Here is a 21,658-nt window from a genome sequence, read left to right as displayed (position 1 = left end):
AACAGATTTTACTTTTGGCCTTTACGCCTTAAAAACGGTCGTTAAGTTATGGACTATATATTACATTCAATTGAGGTACTGTTTTTTTCTCCTAAAACTATTCTCTGTCCTCATTTTTTTGCAATTTAAATTCATGTATTCATTCTTACTGCTTCCTTCACAACAAAGTGGGTTTTCAGACAATTATCCCTTTTACATATATTTCTCCATATTGTGTCCCAGTTTGACCTGCTTACATTTCACATCCTATACACAGAGACACAGACAGCTTCTGCAGCTTGGTGAATAGTTCAGTAGTGCTAATAATATTCAATTATCTGCTCTTTCAGTTTCTCTCTTCCTCCTTTTTCCATCTCTTCTCCTCTCTATCTCCCTGTCTCCCTTCTCTTTCTGTTTCTCCCTTCCCCTCCCCCTCTCTCTCTCCTTCCCTGTTTTTCTGTCTCTTCCCCTTTCTTTTACCCTCTCTCCCTCACCCTGTCTGTCTGTGTCTATTATTTATCATCCAAATATCCCATTTCCCCTTTCCCCTAATCTTTCTCTCTCCCTGTCTGTCTCTCTGTGTCTATTTATCTCACTCTTTCCCTCCTTCTCTTTATCTCTCCATCCTCTCTACATCTAACTCTCCCCCGTCTCTCTTTTTGCAGTTGATCACACAAGAGTGAAGCTGACATTGAAAACTACCAATCAGGACACAGATTACATCAACGCCAACTTTATAAAGGTAAGAGATGGAGAAGTTAATAATTGTATTACCTTTTCAAAATATGATTATTCTGTTTTTTGTTCAAGTTAGGGTTAGGTAGTAGAACCTGTCTTGGACTGGTCAATTTACATTATAAGTATCTTTAAAGTGAACTGTTGTTTACTTAAACTAAACTATAAAATGAGTGTATTGTGCCTGGGTGATATTCAAATGTTTTTATCACATATCCAGCAGGGCCTTGTGATTGTTTTGTGACAGTCTCTTTTTAATGCTTTTTGTATGGACCAAAGTCTGTATGAACTGGGGTTGGTCCAATTTGAATTTGTTCAATCGATATGGATATATGTATTCTTGCTTTTAGAGTTTAAATGGCCTTTTGTGTTTTTCCTTTTAAAGGGTATTGATGGCCCGGAGGCATACATAGCGACTCAGGGGCCTCTACCAAACACAGTCATGGACTTCTGGAGGATGAACTGGGAATACAATGTGGCGGTAAATTTCAGTAGATTAAGAAGAAGATATATTATGCTTATGTCTGCTAGATAGCAATAATCTATGACACCCTTAGATCATTGTTACATTTCACTTTAAATCATAATATTTATAAAAAATGTCATAATAAAAGAAACACTATTTTCCTTATTAAAAAATGGCAGTGCCCAATGGAACAAAGAGCAACGTAACACATCACACTAGGGGAGCAGATTTTTTTCATTTGTGCCAGAATGACTACATGACCCTGCCGATTAAGAAAATAAAATTGAAAAAACAATTACAGAGCAGTGTGCGTGCACTGATGGCAGTGAAAATGTGGGTTGATCAGAACAATGACATCTTGAATACAGGATACAGAATAATACAGAATAAAGATTACTAAAACATACATGGATCACACTGAATACAACTTCAAGAGGGAAAATGAGAAACAATTTTATCAACATTACTAAAAGCTCTGAAAAGTAAATTTTGGACAGTAACCATGCACTTTAACCCTTTAAGGACTGAGCACACTATGGGCCAGTATAGCTCACCTAGACTTTTATTCTTTTTAGCCATAAAAATCATCTTAAACGAAGTATCAGAATTTACTGCATTTTTTCACACAACTACTTCTATTTTATACATCCATCCGTGTGTTTTCTTTTACACATCGAATAAATGACTTGGAAAATCCCTGCAGCACCCGCGCTCTCATTCGTCACCATCGAGGGACAACAGAGGCAGATTACCGTAATGATGGTAAAATATTTAGATAGCCCCGTGCCTCCGCTTTGAGACGCCGTTTGAATTTACATGAGAGAACGACTGGTTGCAGAGTTACGCTGCTGGAAAGTCTGCAACCGCGCTGTATCGGCGACGATAGCCTTCGACGCTATAGGGCTAACAATGTTTTTTTTTTTTTTTTTTTTTATTGTGATCTATTTAAGTTGTTACTTGAGAAATGTAGCCTTTTATTTGTCAAAGGTTTCCAAGCAAAATTATTTCTTAAACCGACATTTGCAACCTGATTTTTATTTAGCCCGTTTAGTTTATTGTACTGGTTGTTCCACAGCTTCCTGCTTCTGAAGAGTGCAGATGCAAACCTTGCTTGCTCCTGCTGCTTCCTTCTTTACTTTTTTTTTTTTTTTTTTATAATTATACCTCTTCCAGTGCTGAAAGATTGGTTTAGTTATGATTTTCTTTTAAGTAAACCAAGACTTTTAAACCATTTTTATGTTTTTTTAACAAAATTTCTGACGAGCCAGCGACATGGCCGGGTGAAGAAAACAAAGGAATTCTTTCTGCGAACGCTGTCGGAACTATCAACAACAAATGAATGACCTACAAGCACGGATATTTGTTTTAGAATCTGAAAAAGGACTTCACCGAACGCTCCCTGTGACTTCCATTGGTAAGGAGCCTACAGTTAATTTCAAAGAAGAGGGTGGAAAAACTACTACTTTCAACTTAAACCTGAGTGATACGGTGTCTTTTGCAAAATTTTGTAAACACCTGAATGAATCAGACTGAAATCTTAAAAAAGAATTTAATTATATTATTTGAGGAGCTTGATAAAATGGAGGTTAAGACATTCGTCAGTGGACCTCTTCCTTGCATATACAGAAGGAAGATGAACAAATTTACCCGGCTGTTTCAGCTGAACACATGGCTGTTCAACACGTGTGCGATCAGAGGACTGCACTACATTGAGAACTTTGGTCTATTCTGGAAATGAGAGGACCTGTTCAAGGGAAATGGCCCGCACCTGAGCAGAGGTGGAGTGAGAGTGTTGACGGATAACCTCCTCCACGCTCTGAGGCACCGGCCTGGACAGTGTCCTGGCCCAGTGAGAGAAAAAAGTAATGAGAGAAGCAATCCTGCTGCACCAACCAGAGAGTGAGCCAATGTGTCAGCACCATCTGCAGCACCACAACTTCAACCACCACCTCCCCCAGTGAAGGAGTCACCACCAGCAGCACAATCATCTCCCCCAGCAAAGGAGTCATCACCGGCACCACAACCATCTCCCCCAGCAAGGGATTCAGCAGCACCACTACCTCCCCCAGAGAACAAGTCAGCAGCACTACCACCTTCCCAAATGAAGGATTCATCTCCAGCGTCACTTCCCCCAGGGCCTTCTCACAGGCCTTAAACCTGTCTGTGACAGCCCCAGCAGAGGTTTCAGTTCCAGCAGCACCTCCATCACCTCCCATGCCCACAGACCAGCCCTGGGTCGCCTTTGCTACATCTACTCCCTCTAGGGACTCGTCACTCACCTTTTCCTCCCCACCTTCACCCATGGCCCTTCCCAACCATCTAGAAAGCCTCATCAGATCAGGAATTAAGATGGCTCCCCTCACACCTAATATAGTGCTATTAAGAGTTCTGGCATCAACTATACTGAACTCTTCCCCGTACCCACCTGTGCTCCATCGTCCCTCACCCAAACTCCGCCTTGCTCCACCTCCTCGATCCTCACCTGGTCCCTCACCCAAACTCCCTTGCTCGCCCTTCCCTGCCTTCCCCCAGAGCTGTTATCACCAAGAGCTAGGACAACACAGGTGGTGGAGCTATATCTACAGTTACACCACGTAGACTGATTAACAGAAGGACAGTTAGACTGTCCAATCAGAGAAATTTAGTTCACATTCCCAGTAAGAAGATAACATCCAGCCCTACTGAAACTAATCTGAAACTTGCTGTGCTCAATGTCAGATCTTTATGTAACAAGTCATTTTTAATTAATGATTTTATTTCTTCTTTTAATCTTGATTTTATGTTTTTAACCGAAACATGGCTTGACAAAAACACAGGTAATGCAATTGTAGTGGAATCATGTCCACCCAATTTCAAATCTGAATCTGAAACATGAGTAAACAAAAAGGATGACGGTGTGTGTGCATTTTTAAAGATAATGTAGTTACTCACAAGTTGTCATTTGGGATGTTTTCTTCTTTTGAGTATGTTTCTTTTAAAATGGAGCTAAAACAATTCTCCTCCACACTCTACTTAGACAGTGCTGGGGAGGTTTGTATATGACTGAGTTTTATTGATGATTTTATTGAGATGCTTTCAGTCGTATGCACGGACGGTTTATGCAGTATAGGTGATTTTAATGTACATGTAGATAATGTGTTTGACAGAAACGCTAAAGAGCTCAGTTCTGTCCTTGAAACCTTTGGTCTGACTCAGCATGCCAGCGAGCCCACCCACAACAGAGGGCACACTCTGGATCTGCTCATTACAAAAGGAGTAAATATTTCAAATGTCAATGTGGTGGATGTTGCTCTCTGATAATTTCTTTTATTACCAAACCAGCGGCTGGTCCTGCAGTTGTTTGAAGGAGACACCACATAAATGATAACACAGGTGCACTGTTCATAGAAATGTTACACTTTGAAAATGCCTCATGTTCTAATGTTGATGATTTGTTGAACTCTGTAACTTCAAGTGTTTTAAATGTTCTGGACACCATTGCCCAGTGAAGGTCAAAATGGTTAAAGATAAGCAGAAAGCACCATGGAGGAATGATGACTCGGTCAGGGCACAGAAAAGGGAGTGCCAGAGGGCCGAGCGGGAATGGTGTCAGTCAAATCTCCAGATTGATTATGAGATTTACAGAGAAAAGATGCACATGGACAACCACAGTTTATGTAGAACAAGGCAAAGGTATTTTTCTGACATAACTGGAAGTTATAGTAACCACTCTCGTGTCCTGTTTGCAACAGTACAGTTTAACAAACCCCCCCAGCTCTGCTGCCATTATAACTAATTTCCACAACTAAGTGCAATGAATGAGTTGGCAGTATTCTTTAATGACAAGGTTCAGGGCATTAAAAATGCCATCCATTCCACGATGCAAATAACAACCCAGCACCCACCTAGACACTTAGAGCTGACACACTTTGCACCTGTAACTGACAAAACCGTCGAAGAGATTGTCACCAGTCTGACTTCATCTACATGCTGCCTCGATGTGTCACCCACTAAATTTCTAAAGTCTCCGCTCAGTAGTTTGCTGTCACCACTCACTTGCATAGTTAACATGTCACTTCAATCTGGAACATTCCCAAGAGCTTTGAAAACTGCGGTTATCAAGCCTCTCCTAAAGAAGAGCAGTCTTGATGCCATGAAGACAGAGTCCTCAAAAAAGTTGTTTACCAACAGCTTAAGTTTCTCCAAATGAACAACTCCTTCAATGTTTTCCAGTCAGGTTTTAGACCCCACCACAGCACTTAGACTGCTCTTATCAAGTTGACAAATGACATCCGCTTGAACACAGCTGCAGGCAAAGTCTTAGTCTTGATCCTGTTAGATCTGAGTGCTGCCTTTGACACTGGATCATGGGATCCTCTTAGACAGACTAGAGGACTGGATGGGCATCTCTGGTAAGGCAATAAACTGTTTCACGTCCTATCTGGAAAACAGGGAGTACTTTTGAAATTGGAAAATGTGTCTCAGATAAAATGTGCCTGACCTGTGGGGTGCCCCAGGGGTCAATTCTGGGACCCCTATTGTTCAAACTTTACATGATGCCGTTAGGCCAGTTAATACGCAGCAATAATGTGTCCTGCCACAACTATGCAAATGACACTCAGATCTATGTCTCACTGGCAGCACATAAGTCCTGTGCTCAGGTCTCTGCACTGGCTTCCTGTAGCTAAAAGAATATACTTTAAAGCAGCTCTGCTTGTGTATAAGTCTCTCCATGGCCTAGCACCAAAGTACATCTCCGAAATGTTAGTGCCATATGAACCATTTCGCACTATGAGAACTTCAGGGACAGGCCTCCTGCTGGTGCCCAGAGTCAGGACTAAACATGGGGAATCGGTGTTTCAATTTTATGCAGCTAAAACCTGAAACCGTCTTCCTGAAGATGTGAGACAGGCCTCTACTTTGACAATGTTTAAGTCCAGGCTCAAAAGAGTTCTGTTTAGCTGTCTATACGACTGAAAGGTTTTTCAATTCTGCACTCTTCTGTTTTAATGTTAATTTTATGATTATTATTTGTGATTATTTATTTTTCGATTTGTGTGATTTTAATGACTTTCTTTTTCTGTAAAGCACTTTGAATTACTTTGTGTACAAATTGTGCTATACAAATAAACTTTCCTTACCTTGTTCCAAACTTCCATATGCTATTTTTAACATAAATAAACAGACCTTGTACATTTTTATTGATGTTTATTGTTTTGTTTCTTCTTTGTCATTGCAGGTTATTGTCATGGCATGTCGGGAGTTCGAAATGGGAAGGGTAAGAGACCTGGATTTTCTAAAATCATTCAGAACTATACAAGTAAACAAACCATATGAAAATATCTATTTCTATTAAAGGAGACCTAAATCCAGAAATGTACTATTAAAATAAGGTGTCATTTTTAAACCCCATAATGAATATAAATAATTTGAACAGTTTTCTATCAATTAATCTACCAAATTTTATTTGGTAATCAATGTGTCACTATTTGAGAACCTCAAGAATAGAAGCTAAGGGACTTCCGGTTTGGCTAATGGTGGAGGGGGTACAACACCGGGAGAACTCTGTTGAAATCCTTAAAATACTGGTCAAAAATCCTGCTAAAACGCAGTGTGGCTACATTTAGAATATCTCTTAACTCTCTATCTCTTAACTTCTGACAGCGCCAACTTTGTTCCTCAGTGCAAAACAAACTTGTTAGCTTGTGATTGACACCAATGTTTGCCAATAAGGTGGGGGTTTTGAGTTACTGGAGCCACGGACAGTGAATCAGTGCAACCTGGGTCGCCCAGGCCTTTCTGTGTGGAGTTTTGCATGTTTCTCCTCGTGTCTGGATGGGTTTCCTCCGGGTACTCCGGTTTCTCCCCATCAACCAAAACATGAACGCCCTTCAAGACAACTGTTGTTGTGATTTTGGGCGTTACAAAAATAAAATGAATTGAACAGATGACTGAAAGAGTACGCCCCACTCTCCCCCTTGTAGAATCAAGCAGTTACATTACACACATTTAGTGATGTTTTTCATAGGGGGGCATGATAGAAAATAATTGAGAAGCACTAGGCTAGGGGCACAGCGATTTTAGTGCATAAGGACATACCATTTCAGTTAGAAGCAGTCATCTCGGACTCAGCATGATGCTATGTAATAGTTAGGGGCCATATGTTCTTTACCCCTGTTATTCTACTATCTATATATGCCCCAAACTGGGATGATGGCATTTTTTTTACTAAGCTTTTTGCTACTTTGCCCAGTCAAGACAATTACAATATTATAATAGGAGGTGACTTTAACTGCGTTCTCGACCCCAACCTTGATAGGTCCTCCAATAAGCCACAATCACTGTGCAAGCCAGCCAAAGTTATTAATAATTTCAAAAAACTTGCTGGTCTATCTGATATTTGGAGGTTCCACAACCCTAAAAAGAAAGCTTTGTCCTTTTTCTCCAATGTCCACCACACTTACACTCGTATAGATAATTTTTTAATTGAGAATAAACTACTGGAAAAGATCCACTCATGCATTTCACATCATAGTATAACTGTGTCAGAGCATGCCGCTCTGTCCTTTATTTTGGAGCTGCCGGACTGCCCCAGGTCAAGGCATAGCTGGAGATTCAACAAACTTCTTCAGTGGTTTTAACCACTGAAGTTAAGTCCTTTCGTGATAGTATTAAATTCCCGGAAATAAGTCAATCATTCCTGTGGGAGACCCTAAAGGCATATCGTAGAGGGCAGATAATAGCCTACTGCTCAAGAACAAATAAAGAAGCTCCAAACTCACTGATATAACACATATTATTATGGATATAGATGAGCAATACTCAACCTCCCCGTCACCATCTCTTTACAAGGAAAGGCTGAAGCTGCAGACAGAGTATGACTTATTGTCTACAGACAAGGCCACACAATTAATACTCAAGGCCCAGCATAACAGCTATGAATATGGGGATAAGGCAAGTAAACTACTAGCCCATCAAATTCAGCAAAAATAATGCTTCCCATCTGATTACTAAAATACAAGATGATAGTGGGGAAACAATTATTAACCATGTCAAAATAATTGACACTTTTAAAGAATTTTATGTAGAATTATACACTTCTGAAAATCAGTGTGATCTTGCTGAAATTAATTCCTTTTTGAATGAACTGGCTTTTCATGGCTTTGATGCTGAGATCTCCATAATCGAGATCAAGGATGCTATTGAGTCGTTAAGGACAAACAAAACAAAAACATTGACGAGTTTCAGCTTTGGAGACGGTTTCATTTCCTGGATAAAACTACTCAATTTCAAACCAGTCACGTCAGTCATAACTAATGGACAGCAATCACGATATTTTCCTCTCAATGGAAGCACACGCCAGGGATGCCCACTGTCCCCACTTCTGTTTGCATTAGTAACTGAACTGTTAGCTCAGACAAGCTGTTAATTTTCAAGGCATAGAACGAGGTGGTGTACTCCATAAATTGTCTCTATATGCAGATGATTTGTTGCTTTATGTGTCTGACCCACAGTCCTCAATCCCTTCCATCATTGACTTGCTGGACCAGTTTGGGAGACTGTCAGATTATAAAATAAATTTTAATAAAAGTTTATAATTTTTCCTAAAACAAGATGATGCAGTGACCTCCCTAGATGCACTGCAGTTTAAAATAGCTAAAACCTCTTTTAAATACCTTGGAGTGGAGGTAACGCGCACCTTGCCATCACTTTTCACTAAAAACTTACTGGCCTATTAGAAAAGTGCAAACAAGATTTAGAACGATGGAAAGAACTTCCCTTGTCAGTGGCAGGAAGGGTCAATATAATTAAAATGGTAATACTGCCAAAATTCATATACCTGTTTCAAAATATCCCCATGTTTATTAGAAAATTATTCTTTAAATCATTTGACAAACTTTTAACCTTTAAATTTGGAAAGGTGGATCACACAGAATAAAAAAAGCTGCTCTTCAAAGGCAAAAGAAAAGGGCTGGGCTCGCACTTCCCAATTTTCTTTACTATTTTTGGGCATGTAACATACAAAAAATTCACCATCTTGACAACACCAATCAACCTGAATCTTGGATGTCCCTTGAATATGCCACCAGCCATGTCCTTTTAGGCTCACTTGTAATTGCCCCTGCCTCTTCCACTGTACTATCAAACTCAATTTTCAATCAAACCACCAAAATATGGAAAAGCATTTTGCTTTAAAAAATACATCTATTTATGCCCCTGTCTGGAGAAATCATAATTTTCTCCTGCCTCTTTAGATGCTACTTCAAACTTGGCACATGAAGGGTATCAAATCTATATGTAACTTATTCACTGATGGCCAATTCCTTTCCTTTTCTGATCTGAGTGAGGCATTTCAGTTACCAAAATCAGATTTCTTCAGATATCTACAAGTTAAGAACTGTGTACAAAAGAACTTTCCCTCTTTCCCCATTCTGCAAAGTGATACTTTATTAGACAGCATTCTCTCACTTTCCCCAGCTAAAAAGAAGTCCATTTCCACTTTGTGCAACTTAATAAGTAACATTTGTCTATCCCCACTTGAGGAAATTAAAAGGCGGTGGGAGACCGATTTGGGTTTTGCATTGAGTGATGAGCTATGGGGGGCCTCTCTTAAATGTATACATGGATCCTCGATCTGCACGCGGCATGTTCTTATACAATTGAAAGTGGTTTTAAGAGCTCATCTTACCAATTGGCGGACATGTATCCTAACACAGATCCCTCCTGCCCTCGCTGTAGAGGGCAGCCAGCAGATCACATACATATGTTCTGGTCCTGTCCTAAACTTGCCCCCTTCTTGTCTGATATTTTTCAAGCATAGACAAAGATTTTTGGCAAGGCCGTTTGCCCTAACCCTTTAAGTGCCATATTTGGGATTGCCCCCATTGATTACCCTGTATCAAGCAACGCACTGGATGTGATGTCCTTTACTTTACTCATTGCAAGAAGAGTCATTCTACTTAATTGGAAACAATAATCCCCACCTACTTTTGCTAGATGGATAAGAGATGTTGTGTATTTTTTGAAATGGGAAAAAATTAGATATACTTTAAAGAGAACCACACAGCAATTTTTAGAGACATGGACTCCATTTCTAATTATTTTGAGGGACTACAAACGCCTCTCAATGAAGGGAACACTGACTGATTTTACTTGTACATTTGTATTTGTTTTTGGAGGAGTGGGGTGACGGAGCACACTTCGCACTTTGCGCGCAACTTCATGAAAACAGCCAGCAACGATGTGTGCAATGCAGTCATCGTTACGGAAGCAATAGGCCCTACGCCTGTAGCTGTTATTTTGCTACAACAAAATCCCAGTATGAAGAGGTGGAGCCAACAGAAGGACATCAGTTCTATAGTTTTGAACAGGAAGTCAATGGACTCTTTTTGGTGGTGCTGTTTTGGATTAATACTGCAGTTTACAATTAAGGAAATGTAAAAAAAAATCTGCATCCATAATAGAAAATTTCAAAAGAAATACCAGCAAAGCAAACATATTATGTATTCTTTAGGTTGACTACAGATATGCCAAAAATGTGCTGATAATCAACCCAGTATATTATTGTTTAACCAATACATTGGTCCATCTAAAGCAGTGGTTCTTAACCTTGTTGGAGGTACTGAACCCCACCAGTTTCATATGCACATTCACCGAACCCTTGTTTATTGAAAAATATATATTTTATTTTTTTATCTTTTTATATATTATATTTTTATTTTTTCAAATTCAAGACATATGCATGTTTTACTGGTGCACAAAAGGAACCATGCATTAACATCACTGTGTTCAAAGAATAAAACCAATAAAATGCATGAACTCACAACAAATTACATATATACCTTTTTACAAAGACATGACCTTTTTTAATTCTACCATACTGAAATTATTTAAATTTTGAACCTTATGTATTTCAATAATGAACTTATTGTATTTATGCTATTTATTATTTTTAACATTTTAACACACACCCATCACCTAATTTCCATCACGCTCCATCGAGGAGTGATGAGAGACAATGACACCCGCAGTGTGATTATGTCTAGTCTGCTCCACAGTTTCTTTCAAAAAACTCTAAAGGCTTATCTTTTAATCCCAGGTGCTTAGTCTCCATGTGCCAAAGCAGTTTTGAAGGTTTCATTGCCTCATTTGCTTTTTCCGCATATTACGCAGAGCGGACTGCGCGTGAGAGTCCCCTGTGGCGACAAACCCATATTTAAGTAGGACTCCTGGTGTTGTCTCTTAAATGTATCTTCCTTTTTCTTGGAGGTCGTAGTCTCCTCTTCTGGCTCCTCAGTTGGCCTTTTCTCCTTTGTTAAAAAGCTCTCCACAGACTTTTTCTTTTGGCTCATTTTCACTTGCTTGTGGCTCTGCTTTTGGGCGTCATGTCTGATGTGTTATACGTGATACGTCATTGCGGAGACAAGAGCAGATCTATCACAGATATAATAAACTTGTTACTACATCAAATAGATTTCTGTGGCGATTTCCTATCAGGATGCTTTCCTATCAGGAGATGCTCGCAGTCCGCTAATCATATGAGTCGGGTGCGTGTCTTGACCTCCGCCGAACCCCTGAGACTGACTCACCGAACCCCTAGGGTTCGATCGAACCCAGGTTAAGAACCACTGATCTAACGCATACAGTAACTACTTTTCTTTCATTTTCCTTTCTCTCTTCAGAAAAAGTGTGAGAAATATTTCCCACAGTTCGGAGAGGAGCTGTTGACTTTTGGACCTTTTAGAATCTCCTGTGTAAGTATCTGCGCTGCAGTACATATAAAATCAAGTTCATTTTTAATTATTGACTTTAATGATAGTATTTTTACTCTTTTGTCCTTCTAGGAGGCAGAACAGGCCAGAACAGATTATTTCATCCGGACGCTAGTTGTGGAGCATGAAAATGTAAGTGGCCAGCTAAACAATTCATCATTAAATGTACTATATTACGCAAATTTGACTCTTGTGAGTCTAAAGCCATGTTTTAATTTTGTTACCTCATCAAAAACAGATCTGAAATTTGTTTCATTCACTTGTGTTTGAGTAATGCTGCATTATTAGTCTGTCTACATCTCAGAGCTCAAAATGCTCTGTTGGACCTTGTGATGTCATGTGGTACTTTTTTCAAGTTAACAGCTACCTTTAATCAGTTCAGAGGAGATTTGTAATTCCAGGGCTGAAATCATCCAAATGATTCTAATGAGCGTGTATGGAGTTTAAAAACACAGTAGAGCATTTCATGTACACACGTGGACAAAATGGTTTCATTACCCTTCGGGTAATGAAAGAAAAACTCACAATGGTCATGGAAATAACTTGAATCTGACAAAAGTAATAATAAATAAAAATTACATGAAATTCAACCAGTGAAAGTCAGACATTGCTTTTCAATCATGCTTCAACAGAATTACTTAAAAAAATAAACTCATGAAATAGGCCTGGACAAAAATGATGGTACCCCTGAAAGTAATGTGACCAAAGAGACATGTCAATCCAAGTTGTGTCCACTTATTAACATCACAGGTGTCTACAATCTTGTATAGGGCTACAGGTATTCACTGTGCTGTTTGGTGATATGGTGTGTACAACACTCAACATAGATCAGAGGAAGCAAAGGAAAGAGTTGTCTCAGGAGATTAGAAAGAAAATTATAGATAAGCATGTGAAAGGTAAAGGCTATAGGACCATCTCCAAGCAGCTTAATGGTTTTGTGACTACAGTTGCACATATTATTCATAAATTTAAGATCCTTGGGACTGTAGCCAACCTCCCTGGACGTGGCTGCAGGAGGAAAATTGATAACAAATGAGAGAGACGAATAATACGAATGGTAACACAAGAGCCCAGAAAAACTTCTAAAAAGATTAAAGGTGAACTTCAAGCTCATGGAACATTAGTGTCAGATCACACCATCCGTCGTTGTTTGAGCCAAAGTGAACTTAATGGAAGACGAAGAAGGAGGACACCATTGTTGAAAACAAATCATAAATTAAAGCCGCAACCGGCATCGAACGGCCCTCACGGGCCATGCTTCGCACATCACTGACACATCACTTGCCTCTGCTGTATTGCGCGTCTAGTGTGTTTCACACTTTAAAATCCTTTCGTCTCCACTGTTGTACTCAGAAGACGCCATATGTTTTATCAAAGTTTTTTCTGTGAAACTGAAAAAACTGGCACTTAAATAAGCAACGTTTTTTGAGGTTTAAAATGTGAAATTCCAAAAGGCTCAGAAAACTCATAACTAATTTGTTGCATTCATTTGAATATAAACAATTATATTTATGTGGGTGATTTTTTTGCAGGAGACTAGGAGGATAACCCAGTTCCACTACATGAACTGGCCCGACCATGACGTTCCCTCTTCATTTGACTCTATTCTGGATATGATTGGACTGATGCGGGAATACCAGGAGAATGATGACGTTCCTATATGTGTACACTGCAGGTAGGTTTATTTAACAAAGTATTCCTTCCACCGTCCGACATCATCCCGATTTGAGGTCAGCAGCTCTCCACCCGCACTGTTAACAGTGTTGGTGAGGCACTGATTCCCCCTCCTGAGGCGTCGGACGGTTTGTCAGAATGTCTTTGAGGCTGTCCCATAGTCCTCCTCCATGGCCTCCCTGAACTCCTCCCAACCCCGAGTTTTTGCCTCCATGACTGCATGAGCCATGGCACGCTTGGCTTGCCGATACTCATCAGCTGCCTCAGGAGTCCCACAAGCCAACGAGGCTCAATAGGACTCCTTCTTCAGCCTGACGGTATTCTTTACTTCCGGTGTCCTTCACCAGGTTTGCGGGTTGCCACCGCGACAAGCCACAGCTACGAACAGCCACATCGACAATAGAGGTGGAGAACATGGCCCAGTGGGAATCCATGTCTCCAGTGTCCTCTGGGATCAGGGGAAGCTCTCCCGGAGGTGCGAGTTGAAGACCCCCATGACAGAGGCCTCCGCCAGACGTTCCCTGCAGACCCTCACAATTCTCTTGGGCTGCCAGGTCTGTCCGGCTTACTCCTCCGGCAGCGGTGGTGATCTGTTGACAGCTCTGCCCCTCTCTTCACTCGAGTGCCCAAGATACGTTGCTGGAGTTCAGATGACACGACAACAAAAACGATCATCGACCTCCAACCTAGGGTGTCCTGGTGCCACATGCACTGATTGCCACCCTCGTGCTCGAACATGATGTTTGTTATGGACAAACTGACTAGCACAGAAGTCCAATAACAAAACATCACTTGGGTTCAGATAAGGGAGGCCATTCTTCCCGATCACCCTTCTCCAGGTGTCACTGTCATTTCCCACATGGATATTGAAGTCCCCAGTTGGTGCACTGTCTAGTACCTCTCCCAGGCACTCCAAGAAGGCCGGGTACCCTGCACTGCTGAGCCCTCTGGGGCTTTCTGTTCATTATATATATGGAATTTCCAGGCGCAGCCAGGTGCCGGAGGGGGTCCGGTTTGGGAACCACAGGATCTCATCTCTACTGTTTACAAATGTTGTCATCCTTATGGCTTCATCAAGCAGGACCTGCAGCAGGCACTGACGTGGTTTGCAGCCGAGTGAAGTGGCTGGGTTGAGAATCAGCTCCTCCAAATCCGAAGCTATGGTTCTCGATCAGAAAAAGGTGGCTTGACCTCTCCTGATGGGTGGTGAGTCTCGGGATCTTGTTCACAAGTGAGGGAAGGATGGAGCGAAAGATTGACAAGCTGATTGGTGCAGTGTCTGCAGTGATGTGGTCGCTGTATCGGTCTGTTGTGGTGAAGGAGCTGAGCCGAAAGGCAAAGCTCTGGATTTATCTGTCAGTCTACATTCCTACCATCAGCTATGGTCATGAGCTCTGGGTAAGGACAAAATCGCGTATACAAGGAGCCGAAATGGTTTTCCTCCCTAGAGTGGCTGGGCACACCTTTAGGGATAGGGTGAGGAGCTCGGAGTAGAGCCGCTGCTCCTTCACGTCGAGAGGAGCCAGCTGAGGTGGCACGGGCATCTGTTCAGGATGGGGTGGTATGGGCTGAGGGAAGTCTGGAATTCCCTGCTTAGACTGCTTCCCACGCCACCCAGCCTTGGATAAATGGAAAAAAATGGATGTATGGATGGATGGATGAATGGGCAACTTGCCCACTCTGAGAATTAAAGTGCTTATGCCATGATTTCATGTTTTTTTCTTTTGTTTTTTTTTTTACTTAGTTTGATCGGATAGTACCTGTGGCAAATATTTTTCAAAATTTTACATCAGTTAAGTGTCAGTTTGTGGAAAAATAAATGAGAAGAAAATATATACAGTATATATATATATATATATATATATATATACACACACACACACACACACACATATACATACATATATATTTATACAGGAAATGGCAATGAATTCAATGATGGAATACCTCTGTCTAACATCATCAATGAAAATTCCATCCAAATTACAAACAAGTAAGGTACTGGAAGGGCTATTTAACAAATCATTTAAGAAAATAAATGTGTATTAATTTATTTTTGTTGGTCTAATCATAACTTTTATGTAATTTAGACAAGTCCTGGCCCTTGTTAATGTTTTGGCTGCTAGGTAACATGGAATTACCTCTAGGCATGTCACATCTGCTGACTGTGTCCAACCAGGAAGTAAAATGATAAACTTCACAAAAATAAAACCCCAGGCAATCTTATGCATATAACAGGTTTGACTAGGCTAAAACATAGATAACATTACACACGTGAACAAAATTGTTGGTACCCGTCGGTTAATGAAAGAAAAACTCACAATGGTCACAGCAATAACTTGAATATGACAAAAGTAATAATAAATTAAAGCCGCAAGCAGCATCTAACGGCCCTCGCAGACCGTGCTTCGTACTTGGCCGAAGTGGCACTCCCTGTGGGTGGCGCTGACGCGCCACTTGCCTCTGTTTTATTGCCTCTGTTTTATTTTATTTATTTGTTTGGGCTAGATTTGGCACCAAATAAGTCCAAAAACATTGGAAGCGCTGATGCACAAAATTGAAAAATATGGGTTTTTCTAGGCGTCGCCATAGTAACACCATGCAAAATACAAACTTGACCCCCAGACTTTTTTGACGGCAACGACCTGAAGAATCACTTTGCCAAATTTTATGTTTGTCATTGAAGGTAATAAGTTGTTCTAATACTTTGAAATGTACAAAAATTAGGACATTTTCCCAATAGGATGACATGGGCTTGTTCATGCATTGCCATGGCAACCCAGTGAAAAATATAACATGGGTCCCATTGACTTTTTTGATCAAGATGACATGAAGAGTCACTACATCATTATTCCATGAAACAAATATTTTTCTGACAATTGGGAAATTTTGGGATCACTCCCATTAGGATAACATGGGCATTTTGGTGCATCGCCATGGCAACACGGTGCAAAAAAAATGACGTGAGTCTGATTGACTTTATTGATTGAGATGACCACATGGAAGTTTGTGTCAAATTTTGTAACAATTGGGAAAACAAAATTTTCGACCCTCCAAACAAATTTATTTTAGTCTGTAGGGGACGCTATTGCACTAATGTTGTTTCTTTCACAAAGAATAGGATTAGGCATGAAAGTTATACAACTGATTCAAATTTGAGCCCAATCGGACTTTGTATGTGCCAAAGGGAGCAAATTCTGACATTAGAAAATTGCCAAAAATTCTATGGAATTTTGCAGCCACGTGGAAACTGTGATACATGGGCCTGTTTGGGCATACAATGTCAAATTCGAATCAGTTTCTTCTCTAAAACTACTCACTGTGAAACAAACAAAATTGGCGGAATAGCGCCCCCTACAGAATAGCAAATAAAATGTAGTTTTAGGAAATGTTACATTTCACATAAAATTTCATTTTGTCATATCAGTCAATAAAGTCAATCAGACCCATGCTTTTTTTTTGCTATATGTTGCCATAGCGATGTGCAAATGTGCACATTTTGTCCTAATGAGTGATCCCTAAGTTTCACATTTATGATAAAAATATTAGTATCATGGAATAATGTGAAATTTGGCACAATGACTCTTTAAGTCATCCTGATCCAAAAAGTCAATTGGACCCATGTCATATTTTTCACTGGATTACAATGGCAAGGCGCGAAAGAGCCCATGTTATCCTAATGGGAACATTTCCAAATTTTCCTACTTTTCAAACTTTTATAACAACTTATTAGCTTCATTGAAGAACTTTGGTACTGTGACTCTTCAGGTCATCCCTGTCAAAAAAGTCATATGGGCCAAGTTTGTTTTTTGCATGGTTTTGCCATGGCAATGCCTCAAAAGCTTTAATTAATAAATTTTTTTTTACCCTCTACAGCTCAAATTTTATTGTATTACAACAAAAATGTCCCAAATCTCCTCAGTTTTACAAAGAAACTGTACAAACGATAAATATTGATCCAAAATATTTTATTCTAGGTCTCATATATTGAACAATAAGTCGATATAGTATTTATTGTGACAGGCGTAATCATATGTATATTTTGAACCAAATATCATCTCCCTTTTCATATAGGTTTGTATAGTCTTTGACTTGTTCCATGTTGTTACTATATTTCTTCCATTTGAGCTAACCAGCGTTTATATTTCTCCTCACAGTGCTGGATGTGGGCGGACAGGGGCAATCTGTGCCATTGACTACACATGGAACCTCCTCAAAGCTGGGGTAAGCTATTCACACACTCACAAATACATTTCAGTGTAATCATTATTTTATATGCAATATCTGTTTTTATTAGAAAGATCATTTTTGTATGTTTATTTTGCTATTTCTTGTTACAGAAAATTCCAGAGGATTTTAATGTGTTTCGGTTAATCCAGGAAATGAGGACACAAAGGCACTCAGCTGTTCAGACCAAGGTTTGTTTTCTAAGAGTAGTCTATATAACTTACTGGGTCACACATTTTTAGTCTACAACAATTTGAAGCTTTTTGAAAAATATAGAACTGCTTTTTTCAGTGCTTCGGATTGGTGTTAAAATCAGCCACATTAATTTGTGAGCTTTACTTCAATTGCAGATACATTTGTGGGCCTTGCTATAGATTTTAACTGGTAAACTGAATGTGATTTCTTCACATGTGCATGTGTTTAAAACACTGAGCTGATATTATGTAAATGCACCTGAATGAAGTTTGTGTCTGTGCACTTGTATCACAGTTGTTTAGAGCAGAAATCCACAGGCAAAAACAAATGTACATTTGAATATGTCCTGTAGTGTTCTATGAACATCAGTCCAATATTGCTTAATCAATGGGCAGTCCCACAGAATATGAAAGTGATCCGCTCATTGGTTCCTGCACTTTCTCCAGCAGATGGGGGGATTTCTGTCATAGTGAGTCTTCTGACATGGGGTAATAAAGTATCTAATCAAAGTTTTCCAGCCAAACTCCTTCCATCTTTGGCAGGCAATACATTTCCATTGATGTTTCCATATAGATGTCCATTCTTCCTCTGATAGGCGTATTCCTGCTTCTTTCTCCCATAGTGCCTTAACCTTCTCAATTGAGTAGGATTTGTCATAAATTTATATAGAAATGAAATAAGTTGCATCATATGCATTTTTAAGGACTTTTAACAGATCCATGTTCGCCTCTGACACCATATGAATTTTTGAGTCTATGTAATGCCGTATTTGTAAGTATCAGTAAAAATCTTGCTTTTCCAAATTATATTTGTGTCATTATTTCAAAACTAATCAATTTGCCATCTTTAATCAACTTGCTTATTACTAGTAGTCCGTTGGAAGACCACATCTTGAACCGTGAATCTAATCTGTTTGGTAAAAAATCAGCATTATAAGCATACCACTTCAAAACTGTGATGTCTGTATCCAATTTGTATTCTTTCACTACATTTTTCCACACAGAAAGAGTGCACCCAACCCATGGATTACCCACCCGATCTATATATTTTTGTATATTTGGGTCTGCCAAGATCGCTTGTAATGGGACAGAGAAGGTTTTCTCCTCAATACTTTTCCATTGAGAATTGTATGATACATCACACCAGTATATGACGGTCTTCATCTGTGCTGCCCGGTAATAATTCCTTAGGGATGGCAAACCCCGTCCTCCTTTATCTTTAGCCAATTGTAAAGTTTTGAAGCTGACTCTAGGTCTCTTTCCTTCCCATATATATTGTGATATCACTTTGTCCCATCCATTCAATGTATTCTGATCAATACGTATAGGAAGGGTCTGAAACAAATACAACAGTCTTGGCACAACATTCATTTTAATAGACTCTGTCCGAGAATATAGAGTAAAATAGGGGATCAAATTCCATGCCACATCATTGGGTATTTAGTGAGTATTTCCACAGGTGGGTTATAATTGAGGGAAAGTGTCTGAGTTTTATTCATATTAATTTTATATCCAGATAGTTTACCATATTGTTCACACACTTGCACCAGTTTAGGTAGGGAGTTTGTTTGTTGTCCTAAATAAATTAAAAATGTCATCAGCATAATAAGCTAGTTTATGCTCCTTCCCTTTGATAGTTACACCCTTGGTCCTGTCTTATGATCTGGGCCAGAGGTTCTAAATATAATGCGAACAGGAGTGGAGACCAAGCACATCCCTGTCTATTTCCTCTTTGTAGTATAAAACTATCAGACAGGTGACCATTAACTTTTATTCTTGCAATGGGATTCATATACAAGGCTTTAATTGTTTCAATGATTGTTTCATGTAGGCCAAATTTATATAGAACAACTCTATTGTGAAATTCCCAATTTACTGAATCAAATGCTTTCTCAGCATCAACGCTTACAAGCACGGCTTCAGTTTTATTTTTTTGTATATGATCTAGAATATGTAGAGTTCTGCATTTGTTATCATGCATCTGGCGATCTCTTATAAATCTTAGTTTGGTTGTTGTGTCGGCATGGGTAAAAATTCCTCCATTCATCTGGCCATTATAGAGGTGAACAGACTGTAGTTGATATTAAGAACTGATATTGGCCTGTATGATGCACATTCTGTTTTATCTTTACCGTCCCTAGGTATGGCAGTAATTATAGCCTCCTTCCAACTTGGGGGTGTTTGTGCTTTTTTAATACCTAATTGAGTGTGGTGAGTATTTTAGGGATCAACAAATTTTTAAATTCCTTGTACCATTCAGCTGTATAGCTATCTGAGCCCGGCAGCTTATTAGATTTCACTCAGCTAATGGCTTTCTTAAGTTCCATTAAGTTTCACCTCTGTTATAGCTGGTTTAAGGTTTATTGTTTTTTACAGCAGATACAGACAGAACAGGGCCCAGGCCTGCCCTGGCCACAGACTGGTAGCCTCCTGGCCTCTCCCCCAGTTCCCCTCTCAGTCTAAGTCCCAACCTAAAACCAACCCTAAGCATCTGAGCTCTGATTATTTTATACCAGAATGACAATGCTACATACATTTCAAAGCAGAGTGACTTTTGTTTCACACCCATATGATAATGAACTTTTACACTTAGACAGGTAGAACAACAGCGAGTTTCCTGTGGGTTGGAGACAGAGCCTTCACACATGTTAATGTCTGGTCTGGGTCTGGCAGACAGACACAGATCAAATGCTTTTAAAGACACAACATGAATATACTTAAATTTTCTCCAGAGGGGCATGATCACTCACGTCTATTGTTCCCATCTCACAAGTTGGAATTTTATCTTTATCTTTTCCAAAAGTTATAAAATAATCAATTCTGGTATAAAGAGAATGTGGAGCTGAATAGTGAGAGTAGTCACGCCTTGTGGGGAAAAATCCCTCCAAATATCAATCAGACCAACCTCTTCAAAAAGAGAGGAGACCTTCTTATATAAGGTGTTTGATTCAGGTACCGTTCTGTTAGAGCTATCCAGTTCTGGTCGTAGACGGATGTTTAGGTCCCCACCACATATTAGAAACTCTTGAGTTTCTGTTACTATAACATTAATTATTTTTTTAAAGAAACTCAAGTCGCTCCCAGGCGGTGCATAAACATTCATGAATGTGACCGGATTCCCATCTATACTACCGCGTACTAATATAAATCTCCCCTCTTTATCTTTCACTTCAAATGATTTTTCAAAGTTTAGCTTTTTTGAAATAAGGATCACCACCCCTCATCTATGGACTTATATGAAGAGGAAAATATGTTTGTAAATCCCATTCTCTTTAGTTTCTCATGTTTAATATTATTTAAGTGAGTTTCTTCTAAATACACCACCTGTGCCTGTTCTTTCTTCGTTTTCATTCATTTTGTTTTTTTGGGGTTTTTTTGTTTTGCTTCGCTTTATTACATTTGTCAGCCCATTTACGTTAAATGAAACACATTTTATACATGCGCTACTCATTGCTTAACCTATCAACCTATTATAGAATATCAGAACATAAAAGTAGGTGGTCGACTCCCTTGACGAACAAGAACACGGAACAAAGAACAAAGTGAATGAAAATAGCAAATATGAAGAAAGTAAATCGTGATTCCAGGGTAGGGGTCTTTTCTATCTGACGCTGTAGGTTATTATGAATAAT

The 21,658-nt window shown here is 39.5% G+C and overlaps 1 protein-coding gene across 6 annotated transcripts in view; it reads left to right on the top strand.

The window, feature by feature from the left end:
* Positions 1-21,658, top strand: part of ptpn12 (protein tyrosine phosphatase non-receptor type 12) — a 111,018-nt gene that overhangs the window by 50,056 nt on the left and 39,304 nt on the right. For all 6 annotated transcript variants that reach the window (XM_055231914.1, XM_055231915.1, XM_055231912.1 and 3 more), the window contains exons 3-10: positions 645-721; positions 1,100-1,195; positions 6,399-6,437; positions 11,842-11,913; positions 12,004-12,063; positions 13,464-13,606; positions 17,763-17,829; positions 17,946-18,023. In XM_055231914.1, coding sequence (XP_055087889.1) covers positions 645-721; positions 1,100-1,195; positions 6,399-6,437; positions 11,842-11,913; positions 12,004-12,063; positions 13,464-13,606; positions 17,763-17,829; positions 17,946-18,023 — 632 coding nt within the window. The remainder of the gene's footprint in view (positions 1-644; positions 722-1,099; positions 1,196-6,398; positions 6,438-11,841; positions 11,914-12,003; positions 12,064-13,463; positions 13,607-17,762; positions 17,830-17,945; positions 18,024-21,658) is intronic.

The sequence above is a fragment of the Periophthalmus magnuspinnatus genome, chromosome 23 (genome assembly GCF_009829125.3).
Source record: "Periophthalmus magnuspinnatus isolate fPerMag1 chromosome 23, fPerMag1.2.pri, whole genome shotgun sequence".
Taxonomy (NCBI): Eukaryota; Metazoa; Chordata; class Actinopteri; order Gobiiformes; family Gobiidae; genus Periophthalmus; species Periophthalmus magnuspinnatus.
The sequence above is the reverse complement of the archived record's forward strand: the minus strand, read 5'-3'. Positions and strand labels throughout refer to the sequence as shown.